An 18,842-nucleotide genomic window follows, 5' to 3' on the forward strand; every position below is an offset into this window, starting at 1 on the left:
ATCTGAACAGTGAATAAAACAGTATTTGCAAAGTCCCCTTGGGGGAATGGTGAGAAAGGGGGAAAATTCAACTACCCCAAGTGGAGAATTCTTGATATTCTCACAAGCAGTGGGGACAAAACCAAAGCAATAGGCTGAGCCCCCAATCTTGGGATTTGTTCATATGAAACTTAACCCTGTAAAGGATAGGCTAAGCCTACTTAAAATTAGGCCTAAGAGTCACCCCCAAGAGAACCTCTTTTGTTGCTCAGATGTGGCCTTTGTCTCTCAGTCAACACGAGAAGCAAACTCACTGCCCTCCCCCTCTCTATGTGGGACTTGACTCCCAGGGGTGTGGACCTTCCTGGCAACGTGGGACATAAATCCTAGAATGAACTGGGACTCAGCATCAAGGGATTGAGAAAACCTTCTTGACCAAAAGGGGGTAGAGTGAAATGAGACAAAATAAAGTGTCAGTGGCTGAGAGATTTCAGAGTTGAGAGGTTATCCTGGAGGTTATTCTTACGCATTAAATAAATATCACCTTTTTAATTAAGGCGTAACAGGCTGGAGGGAACTGTCTGAAAATGTAGCGCTGTGTCCCAGTAGCCATGTTTCTTGAACATGATTGTATAATGATATAGCTTTCACAGTGTGACTGTGTGATTGTGAAAACCTTGTGTCTGATGCTCCTTTTATCTACCTTTTCAACAGATGAATAAAACATACGGATTAAAAACAAATAATAGGGGGAACAAATGTTAAAATAAATTTAGTAAATTGAAATGCTAGTTATCAATGAAAGGGAGGGGTAAGGGGTATGGTATGTATGAATTTTTTTCTGTTTTTTTATTTCTTTATCTGAATTGATACAAATGTTCTAAGAAATGATCATGATGAATATATAATTATGTGATGATATTGTGAATTACTGATTATATATGTAGAATGGAATGATCATATGGTAAGAATGTTTATTTGTTATGTTTAAAAAAAATTTTTTTTTTATTAATTAAAAAAATTAACTAACACAACAATAGAAATCAATCCATTCTACATATGCAATCAGTAATTCTTAATATCATCACATAGGTGTATGGTCATCATTTCTCAGTACATATGCATCGATTTAGAGAAAGAAATAGCACTACAACAGAAAAAGAAAGTGATAACACAGAGAGAAAACACAAATAAAAATAAAAAGTACAAAAATATATAAGAGAAAAAAAACAAAACAAACAAAAAAAAACTATAGATCAGATGCAGCTTCATTCAGCATTCCAAGATAATTACATTACAATTAGGCAGTATTGTGCTGACCATTTTTTTTTTTTAGACGTCATACCATTCTACATATGCAATCAGTAATTCTTAACATCATCACATAGATGCATGATCATCGTTTCTTAGTACATTTGCATCGGTTTAGAAGAACTAGCATTATAACAGAAAAAGATATAGAATGTTAATATAGAGAAAAAAAATAAAAGTAATAATAATAAGAACAAAACAAAACAAAACAAAAACCTATAGCTCGGATGCAGCTTCGTTCAGTATTTTAACATGATTACTTTACAATTAGGTATTATTGTACTGTCCATTTTTGAGTTTTTGTATCTAGTCCTATTGCACCGTCTGTATTCCATCAGCTCCGATTACCCATTATCTTACCCAGTTTCTAACTCCTGCTGAACTCTGTTACCAATGACATATTCCAAGTTTATTCTCGAGTGTCGATTCACATCATTGGGACCATACAGTATTTGTCTTTTAGCTTTTGGCTAGACTCACTCAGCATAATGTTTTCTAGGTCCATCCATGTTATTACATGCTTCATAAGTTTATCCTGTCTTAACGCTGCATAATATTCCATCGTACGTATATACCACAGTTTGTTTAGCCACTCGTCTGTTGATGGACATTTTGGCTGTTTCCATCTCTTTGCAATTGTAAATAACGCTGCTATAAACATTGGTGTGCAAATGTCTGTTTGAGTTTTTGCCCTTAATTCCTTTGAGTAGATTCCCAGCAATGGTATTGCTGGATCGTATGGCAATTCTATATTCAGCTTTTTGAGGAACCGCCAAACTGCTTTCCACAGTGGTTGCACCATTTGACATTCCCACCAACAGTGAATAAGTGTGCCTCTTTCTCCGCATCCTCTCCAGCACTTGTCATTTTCTGTTTTGTTGATAATGGCCATTCTGGTGGGTGTGAGATGATATCTCATTGTGGTTTTGATTTGCATTTCTCTAATGGCCAGGGACATTGAGCATCTCTTCATGTGTCTTTTGGCCATTTGTATTTCCTCCTCTGAGAGGTGTCTATTCAAGTCTTTTTCCCATTTTGTAATTGGGTTGGCTATCTTTTTGTTGTTGAGTTGAACAATCTCATTATAAATTCTGGATACTAGACCTTTATCTGATATGTCGTTTCCAAATATTGATTCCCATTGTGTAGGCTGTCTTTCTACTTTCTTGATGAAGTTCTTTGATGCACAAAAGTGTTTAATTTTGAGGAGTTCCCATTTATTTATTTCCTTCTTCAGTGCTCTTGCTTTAGGTGTAAGGTCCATAAAACCGCCTCCAATTGTAAGATTCATAAGATATCTCCCTACATTTTCCTCTAACTGTTCTATGGTCTTAGACCTAATGTTTAGATCTTTGATCCATTTTGAGTTAACTTTTGTATAGGGTGTGAGATATGGGTCTTCTTTCATTCTTTTGCATATGGATATCCAGTTCTCTAGGCACCATTTATTGAAGAGACTGTTCTGTCCCAGGTGAGTTGGCTTGGCTCCCTTATCAAAGATCAAATGACCATAGATGAGAGGGTCTATATCTGAGCACTCTATTCGATTCCATTGGTCGATATATCTATCTTTATGCCAATACCATGCTGTTTTGACCACTGTGGCTTCATAATATGCCTTAAAGTCTGGCAGCGCAAGACCTCCAGCTTCGTTTTTTTTCCTCAAGATGTTTTTAGCAATTCGGGGCACCCTGCCCTTCCAGATAAATTTGCTTATTGGTTTTTCTATTTCTGAAAAATAAGTTGTTGGGATTTTGATTGGTATTGCATTGAATCTGTAAATCAATTTAGGTAGGATTGACATCTTAACTATATTTAGTCTTCCAATCCATGAACACGGTATGCCCTTCCATCTATTTAGGTCTTCTGTGATTTCTTTTAGCAGTTTTTTGTAGTTTTCTTTGTATAGGTCTTTTGTCTCTTTAGTTAAATTTATTCCTAGGTATTTTATTCTTTTAGTTGCAATTGTAAATGGGATTCGTTTCTTGATTTCCCCCTCTGCTTGTTCATTGCTAGTGTATAGAAATGCTACAGATTTTTGAATGTTGATCTTGTAACCTGCTACTTTGCTGTACTCATTTATTAGCTCTAGTAGTTTTGTTGTGGATTTTTCCGGGTTTTCGACGTATAGTATCATATCGTCTGCAAACAGTGATAGTTTTACTTCTTCCTTTCCAATTTTGATGCCTTGTATTTCTTTTTCTTGTCTAATTGCTCTGGCTAGAACCTCCAACACAATGTTGAATAATAGTGGTGATAGTGGACATCCTTGTCTTGTTCCTGATCTTAGGGGGAACGTTTTCAATTTTTCCCCATTAAGGATGATATTAGCTGTGGGTTTTTCATATATTCCCTCTATCATTTTAAGGAAGTTCCCTTGTATTCCTATCCTTTGAAGTGTTTTCAACAGGAAAGGATGTTGAATCTTGTCATATGCCTTCTCTGCATCAATTGAGATGATCATGTGATTTTTCTGCTTTAATTTGTTGATATGGTGTATTACATTAATTGATTTTCTTATGTTGAACCATCCTTGCTTACCTGGGATGAATCCTACTTGGTCATGATGAATAATTCTTTTAATGTGTTGTTGGATACGATTTGCTAGAATTTTATTGAGGATTTTTGCATCAATATTCATTAGAGAGATCGGCCTGTAGTTTTCTTTTCTTGTAATATCTTTGCCTGGTTTTGGTATGAGGGTAATGTTGGCTTCATAGAATGAGTTAGGTAGTTTTCCCTCCACTTCGATTTTTTTGAAGAGTTTGAGGAGAGTTGGTACTAATTCTTTCTGGAATGTTTGATAGAATTCACATGTGAAGCCGTCTGGTCCTGGACTTTTCTTTTTAGGAAGCTTTTGAATGACTGCTTCGATTTCTTTACTTGTGATTGGTTTGTTGAGATCATCTATCTCTTCTTGAGTCAGAGTTGGTTGTTCATGTCTTTCCAGGAACCCGTCCATTTCCTCTAAATTGTTGTATTTATTAGCGTAAAGTTGTTCATAGTATCCCGTTATTACCTCCTTTATTTCTGTGAGGTCAGTAGTTATGTCTCCCCTTCCATTTCTGATCTTATTTATTTGCATCCTCTCTCTTCTTCTTTTTGTCAATCTTGCTAAGGGCCCATCAATCTTATTGATCTTCTCATAGAACCAACTTCTGGCCTTATTGATTTTCTCTATTGTTTTCATGTTTTCAATTTCATTTATTTGTGCTCTAATCTTTGTTATTTCTTTCCTTTTGCTTGCTTTGGGGTTAGCTTGCTGTTCTTTCTCCAGTTCTTCCAAATGGATAGTTAATTCCTGAATTTTTGCCTTTTCTTCTTTTCTGATATAGGCATTTAGAGCAATAAATTTCCCTCTTAGCACTGCCTTTGCTGCGTCCCATAAGTTTTGATATGTTGTGTTTTCATTTTCATTCGCCTCGAGGTATTTGCTAATTTCTCTAGCAATTTCTTCTTTGACCCACTCGTTGTTTAGGAGTGTGTTGTTGAGCCTCCACGTATTTGTGAATTTTCTGGCCCTCTGCCTATTATTGATTTCCAACATCATTCCTTTATGGTCCGAGAAAGTGTTGTGTCAGATTTCAATCTTTTTAAATTTGTTAAGACTTGCTTTGTGACCCAGCATATGGTCTATTTTTGAGAATGATCCATGAGCACTTGAGAAAAAGGTGTATCCTGCTGTTGTGGGATGTAGTGTCCTATAAATGTCTATTAAGTCTAGTTCATTTATAGTAATATTCAAATTCTCTATTTCTTTGTTGATCTTCTGTCTAGATGTTCTGTCCCTTGATGAGAGTGGTGAGTTGAAGTCTCCAACTATTATAGTATATGAGTCTATTTCCCTTTTCATTGTTTGCAGTGTATTCCTCACGTATTTTGGGGCATTCTGGTTCGGTGCGTAAATATTTATGATTGTTATGTCTTCTTGTTTAATTGTTCCTTTTATTAGTATATAGTGTCCTTCTTTGTCTCTTTTAACTGCTTTACATTTGAAGTCCTATTTGTTGGATATTAGTATAGCCACTCCTGCTCTTTTCTGGTTGTTATTTGCATGAAATATCTTTTCCCAACCTTTCACTTTCAACCTATGTTTATCTTTGGGTCTAAGATGTGTTTCGTGTAGACAGCATATAGAAGGATCCTGTTTTTTAATCCATTCTGCCAATCTATGTCTTTTGATTGGGGAATTCAGTCCATTGACATTTAGTGTTATTACTGTTTGGATAATATTTTCCTCTAACATTTTGCCTTTTGTATTATATATATCATATCTGATTTTCCTTCTTTCTACACTCTTTTCCATATCTCTCTCTTCTGTCTTTTTGTATCTGACTCTAATGCTCCCTTTAGTATTTCTTGCAGAGCTGGTCTCTTGGTCACAAATTCTTTCAGTGACTTTTTGTCTGAGAATGTTTTAATTTCTCCCTCATTTTTGAAGGATAATTTTGCTGGATATAGGAGTCTTGGTTGGCAGTTTTTCTCTTTTAGTATTTTAAATATATCATCCCACTGTCTTCTAGCTTCCGTGGTTTCTGCTGAGAAATCTACACATAGTCTTATTGGGTTTCCCTTGTATGTGATGGATTGTTTTTCTCTTGCTGCTTTCAAGATCCTCTCTTTCTCATTGACCTCTGACATTCTAACTAGTAAGTGTCTTGGAGAACGCCTATTTGGGTCTAATCTCTTTGGGGTGCGCTGCACTTCTTGGATCTGTAATTTTAGGTCTTTCATAAGAGTTGGAAAATTTTCAGTGATAATTTCTTCCATTAGTTTTTCTCCTCCTTTTCCCTTCTCTTCTCCTTCTGGGACACCCACAACACGTATATTTGTGCGGTTCATATTATCCTTGAGTTCCCTGATACCCTGTTCAAATTTCTCCATTCTTTTCCCTATATTTTCTGTTTCTTTTTGGAATTCAGATGTTCCATCCTCCAAATCACTAATTCTGTCTTCTGTCTCTTTAAATCTATCATTGTAACTATCCATTATTTTTTCTATGTTTGCTACTTTATCCTTCACTTCCATAAGTTCTGTGATTTGTTTTTTCAGTTTTTCTATTTCTTCTTTATGTTCAGCCCATGTCCTCTTCATGTCCTCCCTCAATTTATCGATTTCATTTTTGAAGAGGTTTTCCATTTCTGTTCGTATATTCAGGATTAGTTGTCTCAGCTCTTGTGTCTCATTTGAGCTATTGGTTTGTTCCTTTGACTGGGCCATATTCTCAATCTTTTGAGCGTGGACAGTTATCTTCTGCTGCTGGCGTCTGGGCATTTATTCAGATTTCTCTGGGTTGGACCCAGCAAGGTTGTAAGATTTTTCTGTGAAATCTCTGGGATCTGTTTTTCTTATCTTGCCCAGTACGTGGCGCACGTGGCACACGTTTGTCTCAAGTGTTTGGAATGGGTCTCCCCCAGTCACCGATCTCCGTGGCCTGGGGCTTTCTGATCCAAATCTCTCCGTTGGTTCAGGGGCCGCGCGTGGTGGCGGCGTCAGCTGCCGCGGCTTGAGGGGACCCTGTGGCTGGTTGCGGGCCGCAGCGGGCCTGGGGGATTCCCCACCGGACCAGGAAGCCTCCCGTGGGGGGGGGGGCTTCCGCGGCTTGGATAGCCCTCCTATCTGAGACTCGTATCCGCGGACTCGAAGCAGAGACTCGAAGCCGCCCGCAAAAGAGGGGTGCCACCTGCCTCGGCTTGGGAAACTTGCTTCTCCAATACTCTCAGCCGGCCCGGAAAGGGGGGAGGGAGTAGCTCGGACCACCGCAGCTGCCGCTGATCGGGAGATCGCACGCCGCTCGGGGGTCTCACTGCAGCCGAGTCTCGCAGTCAGTCTAGCCAGCCCAGACTTTGGATAGCCCTCTGATCCGGGACTCGTAGCTGCGGACTTAAAGCCGAGACTCGAAGCCGCCCGCAAAAGAAGGGCGCCGCCTGCCTCGGCTTGGGGAACTTACTTCTCCGATACTCTCAGCCGGCCCGGGAAGGAGGGAGGGATTAGCTCGGACCGCCGCAGCTGCGGCCGCTCGGGGGTCTCGCCGCAGCCACGTCTCGCAATCAGACTTGCCAGCCCAGACTTTGGATAGCCCTCTGATCCGAGACTTGTAGTTGCGGCCTCGAAGCCGCCCGCAAAAGTGTGGCGCCAGCCGCCTTGGCTGGGAAGCTTGTCTCTCCGAGTCTCTCAGCCAGCCCCGGAAGGAGGGAGGGATTAGCTCGGACCGCCGCAGCTGCGGCGCTCGGGGGTCTCGCCGCAGCCACGTCTCGCAAACAGACTTGCCAGCCCAGACTTTGGATAGCCCTCTGATCCGAGACTTGTAGTCGCGGACTCGAAGCCGCCCGCAAAAGTGTGGCGCCGGCCGCCTTGGCTGGGAAGCTTGTCTCTCCGAGTCTCTCAGCCAGCCCCGGAAGGAGGGAGGGATTAGCTCGGACCGCCGCAGCTGCGGCCGCTCGGGGGTCTCGCCGCAGCCAAGACTTGGAATCAGACTTGCCAGCCCAGACTTTGGATAGCCCTCTGATCCGAGACTTGTAGTCGCGGACTCGAAGCCGCCCGCAAACGTGTGGCGCCGGCCGCCTTGGCTGGGAAGCTTGTCTCTCCGAGTCTCTCAGCCAGCCCCGGAAGGAGGGAGGGATTAGCTCGGACCGCCGCAGCTGCGGCCGCTCGGGGGTCTCGCCGCAGCCAAGACTCGGAATCAGATTTGCCAGCCCAGACTTTGGATAGCCCTCTGATCCGAGACTTGTAGTCGCGGACTCGAAGCCGCCCGCAAACGTGTGGCGCCGGCCGCCTTGGCTGGGAAGCTTGTCTCTCCGAGTCTCTCAGCCAGCCCCGGAAGGAGGGAGGGATTAGCTCGGACCGCTGCAGCTGCGGCTGCTCGGGAAATCGCCCGCCGCTCGGGGATCTCACTCACCGCAGCTGAGTTTCGCAGTCAGACTAGCCAGCCCAGACTTGGTTACGCTGTGTGTCCATTCCCTGCTGTAGCCCCGGGAGTTGTTTTGTACTGTTTCTGTTCACCTATTAGTTGATTTGGAGTCGGAGGAACTAAGACGCATGTACCTTACTAAGACGCCATCTTGGATCTCTAAAAAAATTTTTTTAATTAATAAATAAGAAAAAGGAAAAAAAATGGAGATAATGTCCACCCTGACCACCTCATGGGGTTCTTTATGGAACAAATGAGACAGCAGCTATGAATATAATTTGTAAGTTATGAAGATTTATATAATTCATAGCATACTTTTTTATCCTGCAATTCTTCCCACCCTGGTCTGAGTCAGCCAGGCAGAGCTGAAGTTCCCAACAACATCATCTTCACAGTTTGCTGGAGCTGTCGTTTCAGTCATGCTGGTTCCTGAATTCTCTATTTCCAAGAGGTATAAATGGACACCATTCCTCCAGCAAGAGTCTGCTGTCTCCCAAAAGAATAGCCAGGCAGTCATTACTTCCGTTTGACAGATGAGCAAACTGGGCCCAGATGAGATGAGTCACTGGCTCACCTTTACACATGTAGTAGGTGGTAGACCTGCATTATAAAGCTGCATGCACTGCTCTATAATTTGACTGGACTTAATCCCCAAGTCATTCCCTGGCCTTGGCACAAGAGCAGCTTTTCAGCAGGAGTCTTCAACTGTGTGCAAACCACTCTTAGCAAGTCCAGATGCGGATGCTGAGATGAACAGATTGGCCACAGAGGAGTTGGAATTAGTGCTGGAGAGGAACTGGAATATGACTGGTGCCCAGACTTCAGTCAGGCCACCATTTGAGAGGAGAAGATTCAGACCACAAAGGGCTTCTCCCACTGTGCCTGAATGGACCATAGCTCAGAAACACCTCAGTCCTTACAGTCACAATCAGAAGCCAGGCTCATTTTTTTATAGCAGCTGCAGAACCTGCCCAGAGCTGGAACTAAAAGCTCCTACATACTCCTGCCACCAGAAACCCCAGGTTCACTGTCAGAAGATAAAACCCCCTCTCATCTGGCTTCTCTTCTGGTGGTATTAGCAAATGGCCTAAACAACTTACCCATACAACATGAGCAGGGCAACGAGGGCGGGAAGATTGCTGGGAGAAGTGTATGCTTTCTTCTGGAACCCAACAAAGATGCCCACCACCAGGCTGGCACTCACAGCATAATTCATCTTTAAGAGACAAAAAGGGGTTCAAGTTGTATAACTTCTCGGGGCCTGTTTTTCCTTCTCTAAAATGAGTGCATAAGACCAGGCTCCTCCAGGTTGTGGTTGGGGAATTTGATTCTATTTGTCAAAACAGTTCTTGGTTAGTAAACATAAGGTGAGCCAGGTTCCAGTCTCACTCCACCCATCCCCTCTCTGCTCAGGGAACCAACAGCATGTATCTTTTAAAGAGTGAAACATAAAATTCCACCTGATCTCTCACCCTCTCCTTATGTTTTCGCCTGTTGATTCTACTTCCCAAGCATCTCTCCAGAATTCAGAAAAAGGTAAAATACAGTCCTTGGCCTTGCTGAGCACAAGTGGTTGTCCACCTTTTATCTCTTTCTCCTTCATCTGCCCTTCTGCAACAATTCAGTCCTAAAGCCATTAGATGGTCAGGGCAAGGTGGGGCAGCTGTGGGAGGATTAGGGGAAGAGCCCCAGGGATCCAGAGCAGGACGAGAGCCCCGGTGGGGAGAGAAGGGCATCCTGCAGAAGAACAGCCTGGTGGGCTGTGCTAAAGCTCAAGCAGGTGAAGACGGCGTCCTCGTGGAAGAGCGACATGGTAGAGATGGGGGAGTTATTACATACAAGAGTATTATCAAATGGGCAAATAAACTGTGGGTGATGGAAGCCTGGTCACTTGTTTTTGTAGAAGAAAGCTACAGATATGGAAAGACAGAAAACTAGAATGAGCGCTGGGGTTTAGAAATGAGGTTTTTAGTGTGAACTCATAGTGTTCAGTTTATAGATAGATATAGAAATATGGAGGAAAATGTGTGTATACCTATGTGTATACATGCATATGCTCCCTAGTTCTGTTAATTGAGTGGGCCTGGGACTACTGATACACCAGTGGTAAGAAATATATCTAGTGTCCAGATCACGGCTTCTGATGGCCTTTTTCCACTGGAGCCTTTGACTAAAAAGGGCACTAAGCTCCAACATTGTAGAACCTAGAGTTCAGATTCCAGGTTAGCTTTAAACATCTAGCGCATTGGGGAACCTGCCAGCACAGTACCCACAATTCTGCTAGCCCTTCATGGACTGCCAAGTAGCCACGTTACTAAGATCATCCCCCATCCAGACCCTCGCTCTCTCCTTCCAGCCACATCTCTACCCCGAGATCCCTATTTGTAGCCAGCCACACTCATGGGTCATCCCAAGTGTAAATTCTATTCCCAGTCTCAAAAAATGCACAAAAAACCCCACAGCACTTTAACAAGTAGTTTTGCAGTGCAGGTGATTCTAGCTCCTTTCATGTGAAAAGCATGGGGTTGATGTGGTCACCTACAAGTGATGTTCATGTCCAAAGTGAGTCTTGCAGGCTCTGACCTCCTTCCCATATATTTATGAATGCTTTTTCATGGAGATATAAGAGAGGGGAAAGAGTTTAGTTGCTACTGGTAATTTCTGGTTTTGTTTTATTAAGGAATGGCTACACTTAGTGAGTTAAGTGAGATAAAAAAAAAATCATGTCTTCAGGAGTCCTCCTATTCACCTTCATCATTAAAAGCCATAATGGAGAAGGTTGATGGTGCTGGTCTCCATCAGTTGATACATCTTTTCATCACACAAAATGGAGGCTGACACTGGTCTTTGAATGTTGCGATAAAACAAAGAGTCTCATTTCACGAAACACCCAGAATAGACTGGGGTTGTCATAACGAACCCTGTTACATCATAACTAAACCTTTACTATCAATTAATTTTAACCCTATAGTCTGTTATAAAGTATCTCAGCCTTGTTTCTCCTCTGCAACCAGTTCTGGCAGTGGTTGTGAGAGAGGTGGTTGTCTGTTCTTGATTTGACAATGTTTTCTTTATTTTCCCTAAAGTGTGGCTAAATGTAAGAATCTGATATATGGAAGATCTGATGTGTTTGGGAAAGCAAAATAAGCATGGTTGCCAGATTTAGCAAATAAAAATAGAAGATGCCCTGTTATATTTGAATTTTGAAATAAACAGATACTTTTTTAGTGTATGTATGTATGTCCTGTGGAATATTCAGGGTGGGACATATGTATACTAAAAAATTATTCATTGTTCGTTTGAAATTCAAATTTACCTGTGTGTTCTGTATTTATCTGCCAATGCTACCTCTGGAAGAGTTCCACCTTCACCCATTTGTGGGTAGGGCGGGACTTAAGAAGGGGTTGTGGGGTGAAGGACCCCTTGGGATTACCCCTCAGCTCCAGGCTATTCCCAGGAAGGCCAGCTTCATGCCTCATAGTGCAGTGAGTATCCTATGGGTCAGAAGTCCTCTTGGAGCAGGCCGCTGCACCCCTGCCCTGCAGATGGTAAGCCATATCACGTGTCCCTCCCCAGCGTGGACGACTGGTCCTATGACTTTCTAAGAAGATGTTCGGGTGAAAGGAGCCACACAAGGCTCTTGGCACAGCACCTCCCAGCAGCCCTAGCACTGTGATAACCCTGTCCTGCCATGTCCCCTCTGTCAGAGCAGACACAATTGCCCACCTTGGGACCCCGCAAGTGAAGGAGGCACCGTGAACTGACACTTACAATGTCCCAGAGGAAGTTGGTCAGCCAGTAGGTGGTGGGGCTCACTCCACTAACAAACTGGAGGTGCTTGGCTTTGCTCACTCTCTCCTGGATCAAATAAAGGACAAAGCTGGCCGGGACGAACGACATGGCTAAAATCACACAGATGGCAACCATGGCATCCACTGAAGTGGTCAGCCTGCAGCAGAACCGGAAGACACAGGGAGAGAGATATGAAGAAGGAGGGGCAGAAGTCGATATCGACCTGACTTTAAAATCCCTGGGTAATGAGCTGCCAGGATCTCCTGTACTGAAGCATGCCATTCCACCAAATTGTCCTAATCAATCTGAGTCAACGTTAAGAGATATGTATGGATTGCCTTTTTATTTCATATTAATTTTCTAGACAATCTTCCTTTTAGTTACATTTTATAATTATTTGTTGATGGTATGTAGAAAAAGTTCTTATATTGATCATAATTATATGCCACAATAATGGATGACCTAATTTATCTATAGATTTCCTTGAATTTTCTATGCAGACAGCCATATGGTCTGTGACATATATTTCTTTCGTTAAATGAAATAAAGTATACTGCTAAATCATGTTTTCTAGAACTAGGTTCATAACATGGGGAAATGTTCAAAATGTAAATTTAAGTGAAAAGAGGGAGAGCAAGTTATATAAGAGCTGACGTTATTCACCCTTTCCTGGATTAATTAGAAGGTGCCTGGTTAAAGGGGTAAGTGGAGGCTGAAATCCAGCCTGGTACTCTGCATTCAATCTGTGTCCCTAGTGTAGGGTGGTGCCCACATGGAGAAAGGAGCACCTTTTACTAATTCACACAAAGGCACCCTTACGTGCTATAAGTGTCCTGGTAAACTACAAAGAGCATGAACCACACACAAATGTAAGCACAGAACAAGTGACTGAATGGAAACACATAAAAATGTTTAGAGGAAATGTCCTAAACTCTGCAGGTTTATAGATAACAAGTTCTTAAAACTCTAATCTGTTTGTTTTGTTTTTGGCATGGGCAGGCTCCGGAAATCGAACCCGGGTCTTCAGCAGGTGAGAATTCTGCCACTGAATCATTGCTCCACTCTCGACTCTGTTTTATAAGCTTTATTTAATGAACACATACTATTTTATAATCACAAAAAACCCTCTACATTTCATATATATCCTGAAAAGTCTTGTCATGAGATGCAGAAACTTGGGCTGTCAGAATTACTTTAGGGTGGATTATTTTTGCCCAGGCTAAGGACCTGAGGGTGTCCAAGGAAAGGTACCAAGGGGGCAGGGCCCAAATTTTACCAGATGATACTAGTATATTCAGTTTCACTCAGAATATACTGGGAATAGAAGAGGAGGACCTTAAACTTCCAGAAGAAGTCTCCATTAACAAAAACAAGCTCTCTTCAATATAGACGTCGAACACAACAAACATACTATAAAATGCAGAAGATTGATACTTTCACTGCCTGAAGCTGTGCAGTAAGAGTCTAAGCTTGAGGAAGGCAAGGACCCATCAGACATGTCCAAAGCCTGGCCATCTGAGGGAAATTACTGGACTCTAAGGTACTGGGGAGATGAAAGATTTACTGAACTTTCCCAGTTCCCAAGCAGTCACTTCACATATTGGCAAAGAAAATATCTGTGCAAGCTCCTGGAACAGAGCGCTGTCAGGAGCCAAACGGCAATGGAACCAAACGTCAGCTTACTTTCCAGATAAATATGAGGGAGAAAGAATGGCCGAGCAGTGTGGTGCACGAGGTATTTGGAAGTCTTGTGGTCATAAGTGCCTGGCAGTGATCCCACTGAGCCCAGCACCCCAAGTCAGTAAAAATTCTCTCAGGGTATCCCAAAAGTGTAGGAAAGTGACAAGGAAGCTGTGAGATATGGGGGTGCCGAGGCTTACACTGTCATCTCTGAGAGCTGCTCTCTGGTCAGGTTCAGGGGTTGACTTATGACGGTGATGCCAAACGCCTCGGGGTCCTGGTCTTCCCGCAGGCCGGCTCGTAGGACGGCGTTGTGGGCCACGCTGAGGAAGCTGACCCCGGCGTGCCAGCCTTTGTTGTTAAACCACACCTAGAAGGGGCTGTGTTAGACCATGCCCGGCCGTGCCATCCGAGACGCGGCACTAACAACAGCTGCTCAGAGAAGACATTAGCAGCAGGAAAAAGAATGTGAGAAGGAGGAAGGGTTTGGCAGCTGGAAGACATTCCTCTCTAGATTTCAACAAGAAGAGTAATGGAATTTAATTAAGTGGGGAAAATAAAAACAAAATAAGCAACCCATGTGATTTTTTAAGCTGTAGGGCAGATTATGTAGGTCAAGTACCTTGATGTTGTCTTCAGTTTCTAGATTTTTAAGGAAATCAGACATTTCTTTAGAGGCCTCTCTGGTGATAGGGCCCTAGAAAACCATAATAAATAAGAGGGTATTACTTTTTTTTTTGCCTATAATACTTATGATGATTTTATCTTTCAGGGTAACTGAGCAAGTCAAAATTTTCATCCAAATCTCTAGACTATTTACTTACCCCGCTCACATTCATTATTTGGCCAAGGTCACTTAAAAAACCAACCAGTGCTTCCCCTGTGATGGGGAGAATGGGAAGCTTTCCTCCAATGGAAATTCCTCCATACCTGACAAGGAAACAAATCCTCAGTTAGGTGGCATGAGCCATCTGTGACACTCCCTGCCTACCAGGAGCTCTGGTAATAAAGGGAAATATGTACTTTTGGGGAAATCATCAAAACTAGCAAGTGACATTGTTCCACTTTCAAAGCAACTTCACTCTTTCCCATTGGTCATGGATGAAGTCCAGACTCTGCATCTTCGCATACAAGGCCATTCTGAGCCTGGCCGCTGCCCTCCACTCCAGCTTCATCCCTCCTTGTATGGCATATTCTGGCGCTACTGCATCCCTTCCAGAGTTTCAAATGGTCAATGTTGCCTCCTTGTTTCTCTGCTTTTGCAGGGCTACTAGCCCCTGGGGTGTCTTTCCCCTTCTTGAGGATCTGGCCAACTCAAATTTGTCTTTTATGCGTCATCTCTTTCTCTACATATTCCCACCCCAACAACGATTCCGTTCCTGCAGGCAGTTCTGGCATCATTGGACTCTCCTTCACATCTGATCAGGACCAGCTCTTTCATTCTTATCTCTCAGTACCTCTCAATCCCACCCACGGGTAGGCCCTCGGCATCTTCTGCCTTGACTCTTACTTCGCTTCTTAACTGGAATCCTTGCCTTGGCTCTCTCTCCCTCTAATAGATCTTCCACACTGATCTGGAAATCTAAAGCAATCTTGGTAAAACACAGATCCAAGCATTTCACTCTCTGGCTTAAAAACCTTTGATGGCAAGATAAAAGCCACTCTCGTCAAATGAACAAAATTAATTTGTGGATTAGGCAAAGCAGAGGAGATCTTTACTTCTTTGGACCTGAAATTTTATTGTCCCCCCCTCCCCAACTCTATGCTTAAGTTGAGGCTCCTCAGTTCCCTCGTGGGGGTAATTCTAAAAGCCGGATTTCACTTACGGGGTGATTCTATATGGTCTAGAGTCTACACAGGAAATCAGGTGGCCATCAACTCTGCATCCATTCTAGAGGCCCAGTTCCTAAGGGAGCCTGGGAGGCCAGGTCACTCCTAGAACATCCCTTCAGGAGTCTCCAAGCCTCTGGAGCCACTTGAACCTCTAGGAAGGGGATGAGTTTGGGGCTGGGCCAGACTCCCCTCACTTAGGCTTAGGAGGAATGGGCCAAGGAGTACTTAAGGCTTAGCTTAAGTGTTCTCTCATTGGAGCATTCTAAATTGTATATGCTTGGAAGTCTCCCTTAGGCTGAGAATTCTCTGGAATGCCTCTTCAGGGAATGTCATCTCCCATTTATGTCTGAGTGTTTTCTCTGAGACCAGGGTGTCCCTAACCACAGAACCTTCAGAACACGTCTTGTGAATTTCTGAGCATATACAGAACAGTCCATCACATGGGCCTTGAGATATGGCTTATTTATGTGGACCTAATTAAAATGGCTCAATTTGAAATTTTGATTTCTTATAAAACAGTTTCTTACCTCTGTTCATTGACCCAGAATTTACTTTTTAAGCTGAAAGCCAAAAGAAAATCATACAATGAATACCGCAAGTATAAGACTGGTGTTAACTTTCCTTCCCAAAGACTCATTGGGGTGTTTGTGTTTTTAGTGGAGTTTTTGCCTTTCCTGACATGCAAACAATGTGGAAGGCCCCCCGCCCCCCCCCCCCCCACCCAGCACTGAGCCCGATTACACATGCGGTAAAAGGACTACATGTCTTCTATCATTAGCTCTACAATTCTATAACTCACACCCCCATGCCAGCTCTCCTGAGATGACCCTGTTGCCATCCTACACAGGAAATCAAATGGACATCAACTCTGCATCCATTCTAGAGGCCCAGTTCCATCCTACACAGGAAATCTGGACACCTAAAACCTGGACACCCTGAAATAGCAATGGCCATGTCCACATGGATAAAGGCTGCAGCCCTCCCTTCTTTCCTCCTGTGCAAATGAGACTCTAGTAATAACCTGCTCATTTGAGGGAAGTTCTGGTTTACTCCACAGCCCAAAGTTAAGAGACGAACTTCCAGCCAATCAGGGACAAAATTATAAAATAGGAAATGAGAAAACAGCAACTCCAGAAGGCAGAGTTTGTGCCACCAACAGTCATTGTTATCAAGCATCAAGCACAAAATCCAAAATTACATATCACAAATTTGCTGCTGAGAACAAAGCTCAGGATGATGGTGGTTGTTCCCTTCGTGCATTACTGAGTAAACTCTGTGTGCTCTGCTTTTATTTCTATGCTTGGATGGCGCGCTTCGTTTTGCTGACTGCTCTCTCAGCACTGCCTTCTCAGCAGCTGCTTTCACCATCTGCAGTGTATTCTAGTTAATTGAGTCAGGCGATCCCCTGTTCAGGCCTCTGGTAGGGAAAGCAACTGAAACTACTGCTAAAATTAGACATGTTTTATTTTAAAGCCCCAGTACATGTGGGGACTGGATCTCTCTTGGAAGCATGCTCTTGTCAACTGCTTTCTGTAATAGTAGCTGCTAAAGCTGTTCCATTCAGGGCTGAGGCTTGATTACAACAGCTGAAGAGCTGAGACCAGTGAAGAGTTCACTGGAACTTTAATGGACAGTGATAGCAGATGACAGTTTACAGTTCAGGTGTAACAAGTGTGGTTAATCTGGCTAAGCCCTGCTCTGTGGGTGCCGTGGGACATCATCACACTGCCTTGCTCCTAATTCGTTCCCTGTCTAATATTTTTACTTTCTCTTTTTTGCTTCCTACCTTTCCCTTCTTATTCCATCTTCTTCCTCTACCTTTCCCTTTTATTCTCCATCCTTTTGTCACTTGTCTCTCTTCCTTAACTAGTTAAATGTGAGGTAGCATTATTGACTAAATTCTATGCTCTCTGCTTTTACTTTTAATAGTCTGTGGGTTAAACAGTAAGACTACTTGCCTTAAACAAAAAGCTAAATTAATGTTAAGTTGCATTTTACTTGTATATGACTTTTAATTGCTTTTTCTGTTGGACGAGGCTGTCAAATTAAAAAAAAAAGTGTACACTTCCCTGGCCCTAGACAAATCATAAAATGAATGATCTTCTTTCCCTGGTCCATAGGAAAGAAGGATGGAGGAAGAATGAAAAGAATAAAAGGGTTTCTTCTTACCTGCTGCTTATAAGAGCAGGATACGTTTTTACCAAGAAGTCGGAGACATTCCTGTTTGTAAGGTCTTGGAGGATTTCAGTGCTGCGCTGTAGTCTCTGAGGCAATGAGAAACCCATGGTGATTACTTTGGAATTCAAGACCTTACAATTTGAGAAACTGCTCCTTTTCCAAAAGTATTTATGGATGGTGATGGTTGTAGAATATTGTGATTGTAATTAACACCACGGAAATTCAGTATTCTTTAAAGTGGCCCATGGGAAATTTTAGGTTGTGAATATGTTACCAGAATAAAAAAGAAACCCAACACCCTAGAACCGTACAATGCAAAGAGTGAACCCTAATGTAAACTATAGACCATAGTTAATAATATAATTATAACAGTATGATTTCATCAATTGTAACAAACGCACCACATTAATGGAAATTGTTAATAACAGGGAAGACCAGGTTGTGTAGGGGAACTCTGTGCTTGCAGCATTATGTTTTGAAACCTAAAACCATTCTAATAAAATAAGATTTGTAATGCAAGTTTAAAAAAAAAAAAATATATATATATATATATATATATATATATATATATAATTTATGGACCCAGTTTCTTGAAAAATACTAAATAAATCGCCAGCGTCGCCCTGGTTGCCATGTCAATGACGCAGAATCATCTGTGGTCTATTTTCTTCACTCCATCCACAGGATGGGGCAGCTCTAACTGCAGAAGAGTCCCCGACCCACTGCTTCTCTCCATCACTACCACTATCGCCCTGGCCTAGGCACTACAGAAACTTCCAGGCTGGTCTCTTGGTTCCACTCTTGGCCTTCCCAACAACCTTTCTCCACCCAGACGTCAGATAGAGCTGTAAAAAGCAAGCAGAACATCCCAGGCACCTTGCTTGAAACACTCCAGTGAACCCTAAGATCAATTCCAAACAGGCCTATGGGGGTGCGGTGGGGGAGGGTTAGGCTGGCTCTGCTCCCCTGCTGCCCCTCTCATTGGCCGCCCCCTCCCCCCCAGACACTCTCCCCCGTTCCTGGATGGGCGCCCCTCATTCCCGCCTTTGCTCAGCACGTGCTGTTTGCTCTGCCTGGAATGCTCTACCCGAGAACGTCCCGTCTAGCTCCTTATCATCCACGTCTCAGCCCAAACTTGACTCCTCCGAGAGGTGTCTTC

At 42.9% G+C, this 18,842-nt stretch overlaps 1 protein-coding gene across 1 annotated transcript in view; it reads right to left on the minus strand.

The window, feature by feature from the left end:
• Nucleotides 1-18,842, minus strand: part of ABCA4 (ATP binding cassette subfamily A member 4) — a 157,356-nt gene that overhangs the window by 19,852 nt on the left and 118,662 nt on the right. Inside the window, exons 31-37 of the mRNA XM_077119351.1 lie at nucleotides 17,675-17,769; nucleotides 16,033-16,065; nucleotides 14,497-14,602; nucleotides 14,295-14,369; nucleotides 13,873-14,042; nucleotides 11,972-12,149; nucleotides 9,301-9,416 (exon numbers count right to left, since the gene is read on the minus strand). Of these exons, the coding sequence (XP_076975466.1) occupies nucleotides 9,301-9,416; nucleotides 11,972-12,149; nucleotides 13,873-14,042; nucleotides 14,295-14,369; nucleotides 14,497-14,602; nucleotides 16,033-16,065; nucleotides 17,675-17,769 (773 nt within the window). The remainder of the gene's footprint in view (nucleotides 1-9,300; nucleotides 9,417-11,971; nucleotides 12,150-13,872; nucleotides 14,043-14,294; nucleotides 14,370-14,496; nucleotides 14,603-16,032; nucleotides 16,066-17,674; nucleotides 17,770-18,842) is intronic.

The sequence above is a fragment of the Tamandua tetradactyla genome, chromosome 11 (assembly GCF_023851605.1).
Source record: "Tamandua tetradactyla isolate mTamTet1 chromosome 11, mTamTet1.pri, whole genome shotgun sequence".
Classification (NCBI taxonomy): domain Eukaryota; kingdom Metazoa; phylum Chordata; class Mammalia; order Pilosa; family Myrmecophagidae; genus Tamandua; species Tamandua tetradactyla.